Here is a 15,603-nt window from a genome sequence, read left to right as displayed (position 1 = left end):
GGGAGGGGCCCCTTCCCCAAAAAAAAAAAAAAAAAAAAAAAAAAAAAAAATATATATATATATATATATATATATATATATATAAAGCCTTTTACCTGTTCTGTGGTGGTATGCAATCAATACATGGAGAAATGCTTTCACTGATGGAGCAGATATTAAATACCAGGTACTGGGCTAGGTTTTGATTCAGAGGAAAAAGGATACTGATTCCAAAAATAAAGTAAGATTGCCCCTGCCCACAAAGAGCTTACAGACTATAATAGTCATGTACGTACAAGGGACTGTAGAAGCCTAGAATCCTCATTCCTTCTTCCTTCTCTCTTATTCTACTTCTAAACCGTAAAGGAAATAATTGGTAAATGCTAGGAATCCTGCTTTCTTGGAGAAAATATTTCTTTTGATTTCAAAAGAAACATATTGTTTAAAAGACCCCAAACTTTTCTTCTGTATCTACATTCATGGCTACCTCCCTGCAAGGAGACACTTATGCCTTTGAGACACTGACTGGGCTGTAATATCTAAACCTGTAATCATGTTTTATGCCAGGAAAATGTTTTCAAAACATCTGCACTATTTAACCAGCCAAGATGTTTTGTGAAAAATATTTGTGAATGCTTCCATCAGGATATACTCAATTGTGAGTGAAATATTGGATGAAAATATTTGGTCATTTTAACTCTGTGTGTCTGTTTTGAATGTGCGTATGCTCATGTGTGACAGTAGAATTTTATATATATATATATATATATATATATATATATATATATAATGTGTGTGTGCGCATGTGTGAGAGAAGAATTTTATATATATATATATATATATATATATATATATATATATATATATATAATTATGTTTCTAAGTTAACACAACTATTCTGTTTAATTTTGGAAGGGAGAAAGGAGAACATTTTAGAATAGAAACTAAGATCTACTTTATAATGAGAGGAATAATAATAGTCCTTTATTGTTTTAATAGGATTTTAGAAATTATTTCACTGTTATTATTCAGTCTTCACAAAAAGCCTATAAAATAAGCATCAGTATTTTTATTTTACATAATGAAGAAATGTGGCTCAAAATGATCGGGTGATTGAAGTTCCAGTGTTAGTAAACATCAAAGATGAAAGCAAAACTGCAAGTTTCGTTGCTCTTCCTACCATACTACAGCTGCCCAAGGTGAAAGCCCTGTCTAACCTGGAAAGAGAGGAATTGAGAGTTAGTTCCCAGTTATCTATAGATGAATCTAATGAGACCCCAGCCACTTACCACGGGTTCTGCTTGCAGAATGAATCTCCCTCTTTATCCTGCTTGCACGTTGTGGTAGGAAGAACGTGCGTTGGAGTCGAATACCTGCGTTTGAATTCCAGTTCTGCCACTTATTAGCATATTGGACCTAAACTCCTTTCCTAGTATTCACCCAAGAACACTGGCAGTGATGATACATACAGTGAAGATTTGTTGTGACATCCTGGGCACATAGTAGGTGCTCAAGAATCACCCAGAAAACCATTACCTGATCTCTCCTAGGATGGTGTCAAGAGATACAAAATGATGTGGGGAATAAAGGGTTATAGGGAATGGAACGATAGACACAAAGGCAAGAGACAAGAGTCAGTTTTGAGCCCTTTGTTAAGCCATATGTGAAGAATTATTTTTTTGACCGTGGTTACATTCATCCTCATGTTCACTTATGTCCCAGGAGGCATTATATTAAGGAGATAGAAATGGGGAGCCTTGAAAGCAGAAATGCAGGAATGGCCGAACCTTTTTATAGTCCTCAAAATGGATTTTCCTAATCCTTTTTTTCCCCACCTTTTATAGCTGATGGTGTCTGTGTCTTCAAATGCTCACTCAACAGAGACACTGAATGTTGCTGTGTGGGGAAGGAGTCCATCTTGATTTCTCTGGGCTACCACAGTGCTTTGCTGAAGTTTGAGTCTCATGCTGGTAAGTTTTGTGTCTATTCCAAGCCCCTGGCTTTTCCAAAGGCAAATCTCCTGATTGGTTGACTTTCAGCACCATGTTTCCTGATGTGAGTTGCCATCCATTGATAGAATGACTTAGAACTGGTTCTGGTGCTTAACTTGATGTGGTGGCTAGAGAACAGTCAGCCTTCCCTAGACGGTGAGAACTTTTGTATTCTAATACCCCGCCCCCCAACCCTGCTTTGGTTCTCCTTCATCCAAAGCTGCAGGAAAGGACACCAAGGATTATCCAGACCTTCACCACTGTTGTTGATTCTCCTTGAAGGTGAAGTTTGCTGAAATGTGATTTTCAGTTTGAGCGTCAGTGATTTCATCCTGTTTTTGTCTTTGAATCATTTGCTGAGCATTTTTAGACTCTGGACAACAAATGTCTAGCAATAGGGGTGTAAATTAAAGTATAACTAGAAGTATTTTAAGAAAAGACTCAAAGGCACTCTGAAAGATTTCTGGCTTCTGGTGGGTGGGGCTGGGTCATGAGGCGGCTGGCTGTAGGATCCGGGGGGTCCCAAAGCTTGTGTCGACCTGCTGGTGGGTGAGGCTGAGGCCCAGGGGGCCCCAGAGCTAGTGCTGGCTCATTGCTGGGGGGAACCAGGTATCTGGCTGCAGTGCCCTGTGAGTCTGGAGGCTAGTGCTGGCCTGCTGGTGGGCAGGCTAAATCCTGGTATGGCAGGCTGCAGGGCTTCAGTGATCCTGGGGCTGGTGTCTGCCTGCTGCTAGGTGGGGCTGGGGCCCAGGGGAACCCAGGACTGGTATCCACCCAATGGTGGGTAAGACCAGGTCCTGGGCCTACTGCTGTCTCATGCCGGCTCACTGGTAGACAGAGCTGGGTCCCAGTGTCTCTGGCTGTAGGGCCCTGGGGGTCCCAGGGCTGGTGCTAGCGCACTGGTGTGTGGAGCCAGCCCTGGGTCCCGGCCTCTCTGATGGACAGGGGCAGCTGTGGGCTCAGGGGGTCTTAAGGCCACGGGCCTGCTGGTGGGTGAGCCGTGTTCACCTGGCTAGTTGCTTGGCCTGAGGCATCCCAGTACTGAGGCTGAAAGGCTGGTAGGCAGGGCCACGTCCCAGCACTAATAAGCTAGAGGGAGGATTCCAAAATGGCGCTTACTATCACCAGTGCCCATGTGGTACAGTGAGCTCCCCAAATGGCTGCTACCAGTGTCTGTGTCCCCAGGGTAAGCTCCATTTGCCTCCTGCCTTTCTGGGAGGCTCTCCAAGATCAGTGGGTGGGTCTAAACCAGGCTCCTTTCAAATTACCGCTTCTGCCTTGGGTCCCAGAGTGTGTGAGATTTTGTGTGCACCCTTGGAGAGCAGAGTCTGTTTCCCACAGCTTTTTGGAACTCCCGAAAGTAAGCCCCACTGGCCTTCAAAGCCAAATGTTCTAGGGGCTCATCTTCCTGGTGTGGGACCCCCCAGGCTGGGGAGCCCATTGTGGGGCTCAGGCCACTCCCTCCTTGGGGAGAACCTCTGCAATGTAATTATCTCCCCATTTATGGGTCACCCACCTGGGGGTGTGGGTCTTGATATACGACATCTCCATCCCTCCTACCGTCTTGTTGTGGTTCCTTCTTTATATCTTTAGCTGTGATGAATATTCTTTTACCGTATATATTTTCTCATTCCTGTTGGATCAGTATCTAGGAGTAAAATTGCTGGGGCATAGAATAAGTGTATGCTTAGTTTTATAAGAAATAGCCAGAACTTTTTCCAAAGTAGTCATACCATTTTACACTCCCACCAATAATGTGTGAGAGTTCTGATTGCTCCACATCTTTGCCAGCATTTGGTCGTTCAGTCTTTTAAGTTGTTTTTTCATTCTGGTGGGTGTGTAATTGTATCTCATTGTGGTTTTAATTTACATTTTCCTGATACCTAATGATGTTAAGCAGTTTTTCACATGATTATGAATTAAAATCATTTGCTTGTTACTAACTGGTTGTTTATCTGTGGAATTGTTCTTTATATATCCAGGATACCAGATATGTATCACATATGTAATTAATGGGTGTTACCTTCTAGTCTATAGCTTGCTTATTTATTCCCCTAATGATATGTTGAGAAGACGTTTTAAATTTTGATGAATGCCAGTTTATCCTTTTATTTTCTATTTCCTTTCATAAGTTTTATAGCTTCAGATTTTATATTTTAGGTATACAGTCAGTCTTAATCATTTTTTATTTGGTGTAAGGTATTTAGCCAAAGATTATTTTTAGACTATATGGATATCCATTTATTCTAGCCCTGTTTGTTGAAAAGACTTCTGCAAGTTAAATGATTGTATATAGACTTGGTCTATTTCAGAGCTCTCTATTCTGTCCTCTTGATTATCTTTGTGCCAGTATCACATTGTCTGGATCACCTTTAAAGTAACACTTGAAGTCCATTTAAGTTTGTTCTCCTTTATCAAGATTGTTCTAGGACTTTTTGGTCCTTTGCATTTACATATACATTTTATAATTAAGTTGTCAGTTTCTACAAAAGTGCTTGGTCTGACTGTGATTGAGATTGATCAGTTTGGTGAGAATTGTCATTTTAACAATATTAATTGGATTTTATCTGATTTGTAAACTAACAAGTTAGGTTGCCACTATTCCATGAATGCTGACAGAAGACATAAGACTCCTGGTGCAGAGGTGAAAGACCATTTTAGACTCTCAGGAAAAGAGCAGTAGCCAAAGTGTGAGCATATTTTCTCTGAGTTCTTTAAGCCCCAAATCCCCCAGACAGATGTGGAGGATAAGATGGGTGCCTGCACATGCAGTGGGGTGCATTACAGGAGAGGAACACTGAGCTTGGGGAACTTCTGTTTAATAGCAAGCACTAACCAGGCTTGCTCTTTGTTCCAGAGGAAGATATTACTTCATACCTCAAGGTTGCTTGCTGCATACACCACCCTGAGAAAGAGCCCAGGTGGAGAGTGGTGAAAGCCTGGCATTCATGGCCTACCCAGTAAGGCATATTTGAGTCCCGTCTAGAGACCCATGGACAAATTTATTAAAAGAAAGAAAGAAAGAAATGCTACAAATTTATTTTTAAAAAAAGAAATACTACAGATTTATTTAAAAAAATGATACAGGGCTTCCCTGGTGGCACAGTGGTTGAGAGTCCGCCTGCCGGTGCAGGGGACACGGGTTTGTGCCCCAGTCTGGGAAGATCCCACATGCCGCGGAGCAGCTAGGTCCCTGAGCCATGGCCGCTGAGCCTGCGCGTCCGGAGCCTGTGCTCAGCAATGGGAGAGGCCCCAACAGTGAGAGGCCCGCGTACCGCAAAAAAAAAAGGGTTACAAATTTATTTTTTAAAAAATTTAAAAAAGAGACACCCATGGAGGAGTATTTCCCAGAACTTTTTCTTTGTAAGGAGGAGGGGGATTTTATCATTTATAAACTCCAGAAAATGATAGCACAGAAAACTTCATTCCTAGGTCAAATCAAGTCAGACACAAACATATTTTCCAGGAAAGACATTCACGGACAAGGCATTTTAGAATTCCTTCTACAGCTAAGAAAAATAATATCAGTAGTACAGCATGTTCCACAGGCAACCCTCTTAACAGTTCAATAGAGATAGGCCCCTAGTCTTGGTAAAATGTAGACCTAAGTTATAGATAAGTAGGTGCTTTAGTCATTTAAGATATCTCCAAAACTGTAGACAGACAATACCAAATGAGGATGAATACCAACCTCTCAGTACTTTTCATTTGTTAGAGGGGATTAGACATCCAATAGACAGAAATAATTCAAATAGGCTTGAGGCAGAAATAAAGCTAGATATCCAGATAGCAATGAACAACAAATAATTTAAAAGCAGACTCAGTGAGTACCAATTACTACCTTAGCACAGTTAGACTCGCCCCAGTAGCCAGGAAAGATAGGCCTGAACCCAAGGAGCTTGTAGGGTGCATTTCTCAGGCAAGCTGTGGTAGATAAGTCTGTGTGAACATCTTAGTAGGACCTCCACGTTAAAATTCAAACAAGAACAACTTAATAAACATTTTTGGAGTACTGAGGGGGAGTTTTACCTTTAATAATAAAATACATATGAGGAAGTCCTGCTTTCACAAGAACTGGCTCCCAGATACAGAGAGAAGGCTATATTTGTAGGTCAGATATGACAGCATGCAATTCCTTGTGTGTGTGTGACTTTTTAATTTTATTTGTAATTGTGGTAAAATATGCATAGTTTAAAATGTACCATCTTAACGCGTTTTAAGAGTACAATTCAGTGGCATTAAGTACAATCACATTGTCGTACAACTCTCACCATTCATCTCCATAACTCTTTTCATCTTGCAAAACTGAAACTCTTCACCCATTAAATAACAACTCCCCATTCCCTGCCTCCCCACCAGCCCTGGCAACCACCATTCCACTTTCTGTTTCTGTGACTTTGACTACTCTAGGGTACCGTATAGAAACGAAATTCTGTAGTACCTGTACTCTTGTGACTGACTTATTTCACTTTGCATAATGTCCTCATGTTTTATCCATGTTATCACATGTGTCAGAATTTCTTTCCTTTTTAAGGCTGAGTAATATTTCATTCTGTGCATACAGCACACCCTGTCTATCCATTCATCCATCAGTGGATACTTGGGTCGCTTCTACTTTCTGGCCCCCATGAATAATACTGCTGTGGACATGGGTATGAGACTTTTTTGATGGGTGAAATCTATATTGGTTTTGGCTCTGTAGAGGTGCCAAGGAATGAAGAGGATATAATTTTCGCATGAAAATGTGCGTCATTAATTTGTGCACTGCATCATTAATTTCTGCACATCATTAACTTATGTTACACAATTAAGAATTTGGTGTTCTCTGATTAACTTGAGGTTTATCTTTCTCTTGGCAAATTTTTTCTTCAAAGTGCAAATTTTACTGTTATTCCTAGTAATAACATGTATAAAACACAAAGCATTTAAAAATATCTGTTGTCTCAGTTCAGTCCAGCAAATACTTATGGATCACCATCCACATCCCAGGTGGGCTGCTCCGGATGAAAAACACAGCCTCGGACTCTGAGAGATCTTAAGGTTGGAGGAGGCAACAGATTCATGAGCAAGCAGTATGAGAAGTTCTGAACGAGTCTCTTAAGTGCTGTGGGGACATTAGTCAGGGCACCTACCTCAGCCTTGAGGGTCGAGGAAGGCTTCTCAGGAAAGGGACTGTTTAAACACGGCAAGAATGGGGTTTAGAAGAGCACACTGGGCAACAAGATTAGGGAGAATATTATATAGAGTGAGAAAAAACAAAGACCTAAAGAGACACCTTAAGGAACCACCGACATTTATGGGCAGAGAACAGGAAGTGTGGAAATGAGACTGAAAGCAGCAGCCAGAAAGGCAGGAGAAAACCAAGTGAGAGTAGTACTGTGGAAATCAACAGCACACTTCAGAAAGGAGCAAGGTTATCCAGATGTTACAGAGAGACTGAGTAGGAAAAGACATAAAGGTGTGTGCTGGATTAAACAGCAGGGTCATTGATGAGCTTGGCTAGGGAAGTTTCAGTCGCAAAATGTAGTACAAGATTAGTGCACTGAATCGGATCCATTGACTTCTGGGTGAGGGCTACATACCAAAGACAATCATTTTCCTCCTCTCTCCTGACACCTCAGTAAAATAACAGACACAGCTAGAGTGAAGAGAATGAAGGAAGGACCATCAGGAAATGCAAGTTCAACAAATTCCTAGAAGATGAGTGATCAGAGAGAAGCAGCAGCAGCTCAGAATCTGTGAGTGGGTGCTGTCATAAAAGAGAACCCCAGGGGCTCCAGACTCAATCAGACACTGATATGGAGGCTAGCAGTGAGGACGGGGGAGCCAGATGGGATGAACTAAATGTCTCTCTACCTGATGATGCTATCAGCAGGCTCTCTACAGCCTCTCTCCTCCTTCCTTCATCCCCATGCAGAAAGTGTGACAGGCATTTTACTTCCAGGGAAAAACCAGAGGATACCTGTAAAGAGACTGAAAAAAATGGGAAGAATTTCACTGCTAATATATGTGCTTCTACTTCACAGAAAAGCTATCCTTCATTCTAGCATTTGTAGCCCCCTTGCACCCCCATCCCAAAGGGGTGCAGGCAGGTACCCCTCCTGCTCATCCTAAAACATGACATAGCAATTGCTATTACATATATACAACTTACTGGCAACCATTCTGTTTGTGGGTGAGACCTAGAGGAAAATGAGACTTTCTTAAAAAGTTAAATATGCATTGTTCTGTGACCCAGCAAATCCATGCCAAGATATTTACCCAAGAGAAAGAAAAACATTGTGTATGCCAAAAGACCTGTACAGGAATTTTTATAGCAGCTTTATTACCATAGCCAAAATCTGGAAACAACTCAGATAGCTGTTCATTAGCATGTGAATGGGCAAACTATGACATATCTATACAATGGAAGGCTACTTATTAATAAAAAGAAATGAATGACTGGTGAACTCAACTCAATCTCTAAAGTTTTAAATCGAGCGATATAAACCAGGTATGTAAGAGTACATATCGTATAATTCCATTTATATAAAATTCTAGAACAGGCATAGTTAATCTATAGTTGTAGAAAGTTGATCAGTGATTGTCTGGGGCTGGGAGTTAGGGTGAGCTTGACTGTAAAAGAGCATGGGGGAATTTTTTTTTCCCCATTTGACTTTATAGTATGTGCATTTGTTTATTTATTTTTATTGAAATATAGTTGACATGTTAGTTTCAGGTATACTACACTGTGATTTGACGTTTGCTTACATTATGAAATGATTACCACGATAAGTCTAGTAACCATCTGCCACCATACAAAGTTACTACAACATTGTTGGGAATTCCTTGGCAGTCCAGGGGTTAGGACTCAGCACTTCCACTGGCTTGGCCCAGGTTCAGTCCCTGGTCGGGGAACTAAGATCCTGCAAAGCTGTAAGGCGTGGCCAGAAAATAAAAAGTTACTACACTATTGTTGACTATATTCTTTATGCTGTACATTATATCCCTGTGGCATTTTTCTTTTTCTTTTTTAAAAATTTGTATTGGAGTATAGTTGATTTAAAATGTTGTTAGTTTCTGCTGTACAGCAAAGTGAGTCAGTTGTACATATACATATATCTATTCTTTAGATTCTTTTCCCATATAGTTCATTACAGAGTATTGAGAAGAGTTCCCTGCGTAGGTCCTTATTAGTTATCATCTATTTTATATGTAGTAGTGTGTATATGTCAATCCCAATCCCCCAATTTATACTTCCCCCCTCCCCCCCACCTGGTAACCATAAGTTTGTTTTCTACACCTGTGACTCTATCACTGGAGGTTATATCTCTTAATCCCCTTCCCCTGTTTCACCCCACCTCCCACCTGCCTCCCATCTGACAACCATTCATTTGTTCTCTGTATCTGCAAGTCTGTTTTCATTTTTTGTCTGTTCACTTGTCTTGTTTTTTAGATTCCACATATAAGTGAGATCATTATGGTATTTGTCTTTCTCCATCTGACTTATTTCACTTAGCTAATACCCTCTAAATCCATCCATGTTGTCACAATTTCAAGATTTCTTTTTTATGGCTGAGTAATATTCCAGTGTATATATATACTGCATCTTCTTTATCCATTTCATGCATCAATGCACACTTAGCTGCTTCCATTTCTTGGCTACTGTAGATAATGCTGCAATAAACATTGGTGTGCATGTACCTTTTTGAATTAGTGTTTTTGTTTTCTTGGAGTAAATACACAGAAGGGAAATTGCTGAATCAGATGGCAGCCTATTTTTAATTTTTTGAGGAAACTCCACACTATTTTCCACAATGGCTATAGCAATTTACAATTCCACCAACAGTGCACATGGGTTCCCTTTTCTCCACATCCTCTCCAATACTTGTTATTTATTCCTTTTTGACAATAGCTATCCTGACAGGTGTGAGGTGATATTTCATTGTGGTTTTGAGTTACATTTCCCTGATGATTAGTGATGTTGAGCATCTTGTCATGTGTCTGTTGGCCATCTGTATGTCTTTTTGGGAAAAATGTCTATTCAGATCCTCTGTCCATTTTTTACTCAGGTTGTTTGTTTGTTTTTTGATGTTGAGTTGTATGAGGTCTTTGTACAGTTTGGATATTAGCCCCTTATCATATATATCATTTGCAAATATCTTCTCCCATTTAGTAGGCTGCCTTTTGTTTTGTTGATAGTCTCCTTTGCTGGGCAACAGCTTTTTAATTTGATATAGTCCCATTTGTTTATTTTTGCTCTTGTTTCTCTTGCCTAAAGAAACACATCAAAAAAATATATATATATATATTGCTAAGCTGTCAGAGAGAGTACTGCTTGTGTTTTCTTTTAGGGCTTTTATGGTTTCAGATCTTACATTTAAGCCTTTAATCCACTTTGAATTTATTTTTGTATATGGTGTAAGAAAGTAGTCCAGTTTTATCCTTTTGCACATAGCTGTTCAGTTTTCCCAACACCATTTATGGAAGAGGCTGTCTTTCCCCACTGTAAATTCTTGCCTCCTCTGTCATATAATATTTGATCATATAAACGTGGGTTCATTTCTGGGCTCTCTATTCCATTGACGGTGTGTTTGTTTTTGTGCCACTGTAGCTTTGATCACTATAACTCTGTAGTATAGTTTGTTCTTCTTCCTCAAGATTGCTTTGGCTATTCAGGGTCTTTTACGTTTCCATACAAATTTAAAAATTATTTGTTTTAGTTCTGTGAAAAATGCCCCTAGTATTTTGACAGGGATTACTCTGAATCTGTGGATTGCCTTTGGTCATTTTAACAATATTAATTCTTCCAAGCCATGAGCATGGTGTATCTTTCCATTTGCTTGTGTCATCTTCAGTTTCTTTCATCAGTGTCTTATAGTTTTGAGAGTACAAGTCTTTAACCTCTTTGGTTAGATTTATTCCTAGGTATTTTATTATTTAATGCAATTGAATATGGGATTGTATTTTTAATTTCTCTTCCTGATAGTTTGTTATTAGAGTATAGACATGCAGTAGATTTCTGTATATTACTTTTGTATCTTGCAACTTTACTGAATGCATTCAATAGTTGTAATAGTTTTTTGGTGGCATCTTCAGGATTTTCACTATGTAGTATGATGTCTTCTGTGAACAATGATAGTTTTACCTTTTCTTTTCCAATTCATATTCCTTTTCTTATTGTGATGGCTACGATTTCCAATATATGTTGAATAAAAGTGGAGAGAGTGGGCATCCTTGTCTTGTTCCTGATTTTAGAAAAAATGCTTTCAGCTTTTCACCACTGAGTATGTTGTTGGCTGTGGGTTTGTCACATATGGCCTTTATTACGTTGAGGTATTTTCTCTTTGTATCCACTTTGTTGAGAGTTTTTATCATAAATGGAAGTTGAATTTTGTTAAAAGCCTTTTCTGTATCTATTGAGATGACTGTATGATTTTTATTTTTCAATTTGTTAATGTGGTGTAGCATGTTGATTGAATTGCAGATATTGAACCATCCTTGAATCCCTGGGATAAATTCCACTTGACTGTAGTGTGTGATCCTTTTAATGTATTATTGAATTTGGTTTGCTAATATTTTGTCAAGGATTTTGCATCTATGTTAATCAATGATATTGGCTTATAATTTTCTTGTTTGTGGTGTCTTTGTCTGGTTTCAGTATCACAGCAATACTGGCCTCATAGAATGAGTTCAGAAGCATTTATTTCTCTTTAATTTTTTGAGTTTAATAGAGAAGGATAAGTGTTAAGTCTTCTTTAAATGTCTATAGAGCATACCTGTGAAGCTGTTTGGTTCTGGACTTTTGTTTATTGGGAGTTTTTAAATTACTGATTCAGTTTCATTACTGGTCATCAGTCTGTTCATATTTTCTGTTTCTTCCTGATTCAGTCTTGGCAGATTGTACATTTTTAGGAATTTATCCATTTCTTGCAGTTGTTCATTTTTCTGGTGTATAATTGATTTTTGTCTGTTTGTTTTTGCGGTACGCGGGCCTCTCCCGTTGTGGAGCACAGGCTCTGGACATGCAGGCTCAGCGGCCGTGGCTCACGGGCCCAGCCGCTCCGCGGCATGTGGGATCTTCCAGGACTGGGGCACGAACCCGTGTCCCCTGCATCGGCAGGCGGACTCTCAACCACTGCGCCACCAGGGAAGCCCTGGTGTATAATTGTTGGACAGTCTGCAGTTCTGATTGGGTTATGGTTGAGTCAGTTTTAATAAAACAAGAAATTCCTATCTTTGGTAATGAAAATCAGGATGTGGCTTATCTCAGCATGTGAGTGTTTTATAATTTTTTGGTAGTTTATGGATTTCAGTAATTCAAGGCTTTAATAAATGGAAATTTTTTTCTGGGCTATGTGATCAGCATAACCAAGTTAAGAGCAAAATGTTGTTTTGACTTTTTATACTATAAACGTTAAACCTGTTGTCTCATCTAATATAGTGTCCACTTAAGGAAGGATTTAACTGGTCATTTTACTGATGAGGAAACTGAGATTCAGAGAAAATCTGTCACTTTCTTCAGGTAATATGACTAATAATTACTGATCAAGGATTTAAATCTAGCGTTACCTACTCCAACACCACAGTGCATCCTTCTGTAATGACACATTTAGTTTTAAGAAAGAAACCAGTGAAAAGAATAAGGTGCAATTGCACAGCAAGAAGACTGAATGGAAAACCTTTCTTTTAATGTGTTCTCACTTAGAGCCCTTAATGCTCAAGGAAACCATACTGGAAAACTATAGATAGAATTCACATTTCTATGATATCCATGTTTCAATCTTATGGTGCTGTTCAGAGTTGGTACCAAAAGCCTTAGCAGGCCTGGGAAGTTCATGTTTAGGGACTCTCAAAGTTGAGGCTGCCTTCATTTTCTGGTTGAAACTTATCTTTGAGTCTTTAAATTGCAGTGAAATGGAAAATTTGAGATTTCGATAGACAAAGCGTAAAGAACTTGGGACGTATTTTATTCTCTGTCGCATCCAGTGGCCAAGCAGTTGCCATGTACTACCACACTACTTCTGTCCCTCTACCTAAAGGATATAATCTTAAATAGCTTGGACAGTCATAAGGCCCAGAACCAACATGGCTCACTTAGTACTGGGGGCCCTGATCCTACACCAGGGTCCCTGTCATCATTCTGTTGACTTAGGTGACAAGTAGAGAGAGTATACTAATCTTTTCCATTACATTTCTTGAGACAGAGAGTTTGGGCTCAGTAATTCAGAATACTAAGATACTTCTTAATCCGTTTATACCAATAAAAAAAGCAGGGAAGGAAGTTTCTAAATAAGAAGCCCTTTGGATTGGACCAATTCTCGTATAATGAATTCTTAGTTGGTTTAGTGTGTAATCTGTACTTTAGGAATGAGCACCAAGACTTGGGCTCACCATGCTTTAGAGCACTGGCTATAATTTATTAGTCTCATTCCTCTGTAAGAAGGAAAAATAATTGATAACAGGAGTTTCTGACTTGAGGATTTTGCCAAGGATGCCTCATGACATCTTCCTAATTCTGGAGTTCATGTGTCTCTTGATCTCTGCTGAAAGTGAATCCCAGCACCAAAAGGATTGCAAATGCATACGTTTGCAAATTAGTGGTCGTCCATGGTTTAATTGAATAGTAGCTTTCAAACTCAGTGAAAGTCCGTGGGGAGTTGGCTGCCTGTCTGATTTTTCTGGCCCTGGAAACGGAGCAAGCCAAGCAGCTGACCCCTCTTTCTGGATCTGTCAGGGCAGGTCGTGATTCAGGCTGGAATCTACAGCTGCAGGAAGGTAGTGGCAAGTGAGGAACAAGCTGGCTGTGACTCGGGGGGTCCCATGTGGCGGTGGGATATTGATTGTCATTTGTCAGCCTGGGTGTTGACAGAAGACTGTCTATTGGTGTCACTGCCCATCAGATACGATCGCTGAGTTTTTGAGATGTGCTCTGCTTTTCTGGAGTAAGAGGATGTGGCATTTGAAATGTGAGGGTGCTATTTTATATTTAGAAGTGAGTGAACAGCTGCCAATTATCTGTAACTTGGGTAAGAAAGAAAATCCAACTTTACTGGGGAGTTGCCCTGTCTTGATAATTGGGTGGAACTACTAAGAAAGAAATGAGCAAATATTCAGATGTCTGTGTGAGGAATATTTCTTCCCTCCCTCCTTTCCTTCTTCAAAATTGTGACTCAGTGATGTGCAAGCCTGATTTGGTTACATATTTAATAATCGCCAGTGATCTCAAAGACTACGGTGAAATCCAGTGCATTTAAATTCGTTTAGAAGCAGTGGGGATATTTAATAATGACAGATGTCAACAGAGAAAAAAACATTTTAATTAAATGGACTTAAGATGATTTCTGTGAAGCACTGACTATGCATGTACTAGATATGTGCAAGATTTACTTCCTGTTCATTCATTCATTCCACAGATATTGAGAGTGTTATGTGCCAAGCACTTATTTATGTGCTAAATATACAGTGCTGAATAAATAAAAGTCCATACAATCATATAGCTGACATTTTAAGAGGACACAGACAATTAGTAAATGGACATATATAGTGGGTTGTGTGTGATAAGCCCTGAAAAGAAAAATAAATCGGGGAAAGAGGCAGAGAATAGGAATTAAGTGTGTTTACTGTTTTGTCAGTAGGGGGAAAGCTTCACTGATAAGACATCTGTCTTTTGAGTAGAGAGCTGTAGCGGAGGGGAGGAGCCTTGTGTGTGCCTGGGCTAAGGGTGGTCGAGACAGGCAAACAGAACTGCAAAGACCTTGAGGCAGAGAATGCTTGCAGAATGGCACTAAGAACAGAGGGACTAGATGAAATGGGAGAAAGAGAGTGGTGAGATCAGAGAACGAGAGTCCAGATTAGGTGAGACGTTGGAGGTCATGGTGAGGATTTTAAGGGAGATTGAAAGTATCTGAGGGCATGAAGCAGAGGCCCGGCATTGCCTGAACATTATGTATGTACTTTTTAATATACTTTTTACAACTATGTATTTATACTTTTTCTTATTGTAATCCTCACAGCATCCCTGTGAAGTTGGTATATTATTATTACTTATTCCCAATTTTACACAAAGACACTAAGGCTCATAGATATGAAGGAAGTTGCCCAAGTGACAAAGAGAAAATGTAAGGCTCTTTTCTTCCAACAGCTTCCCATCTGCCCCTGCACTCTTCGTGGGTTGACGTTTAATCTAGAAAACTCATGTCATTAATTGGGATGATAATAGAAACATGGAAAAGCCCACTCTTATCAACATTCCACTAAGTGAGAAAAAGAAAGACACAGGTGAACCTTATTCTGGGAATTATGAATCTTGGAGAAGTTTATCTTTTTTTGTTTTGAAAAAATTTCCAACTTACAGAGAAGTTGCATAAACTTAACAGAGAACTTCTGAATACCCTTTGAATAGGTTCATTACTTTACATTTTTTCATATTATATCCATCTCTGTCTATGTCTGTACATATATATAAACACATATTATTATATTCCTGAACCATTGGAGAGTAATTTGCATATGTCATACTTCTTTACTCTTTAGTGTTTCACGAGGTATAGCCTACAAATAAGAATATTCTCGGGGCTTCCCTGGTGGCGCGGTGGTTGCGAGTCCGCCTGCCGATGCAGGGGACACGGGTTCGTGCTCCGGTCTGGGAAGA

General features: G+C 39.7%; 1 protein-coding gene across 1 annotated transcript in view; it reads left to right on the top strand.

Annotated features, from left to right (window-relative positions):
- The window catches only part of LOC103081973 (histone-arginine methyltransferase CARM1-like), a 167,804-nt gene that overhangs the window by 9,350 nt on the left and 142,851 nt on the right, over positions 1–15,603 (top strand). Inside the window, exon 2 of the mRNA XM_007464199.1 lies at positions 1,824–1,949. Within this exon, the coding sequence (XP_007464261.1) occupies positions 1,824–1,949 (126 nt within the window). The remainder of the gene's footprint in view (positions 1–1,823; positions 1,950–15,603) is intronic.

The sequence above is a fragment of the Lipotes vexillifer genome, unplaced genomic scaffold (genome assembly GCF_000442215.2).
Source record: "Lipotes vexillifer unplaced genomic scaffold, Lipotes_vexillifer_v1.1 scaffold1544, whole genome shotgun sequence".
NCBI classification, from domain to species: domain Eukaryota; kingdom Metazoa; phylum Chordata; class Mammalia; order Artiodactyla; family Lipotidae; genus Lipotes; species Lipotes vexillifer.
The sequence above is the reverse complement of the archived record's forward strand: the minus strand, read 5'-3'. Positions and strand labels throughout refer to the sequence as shown.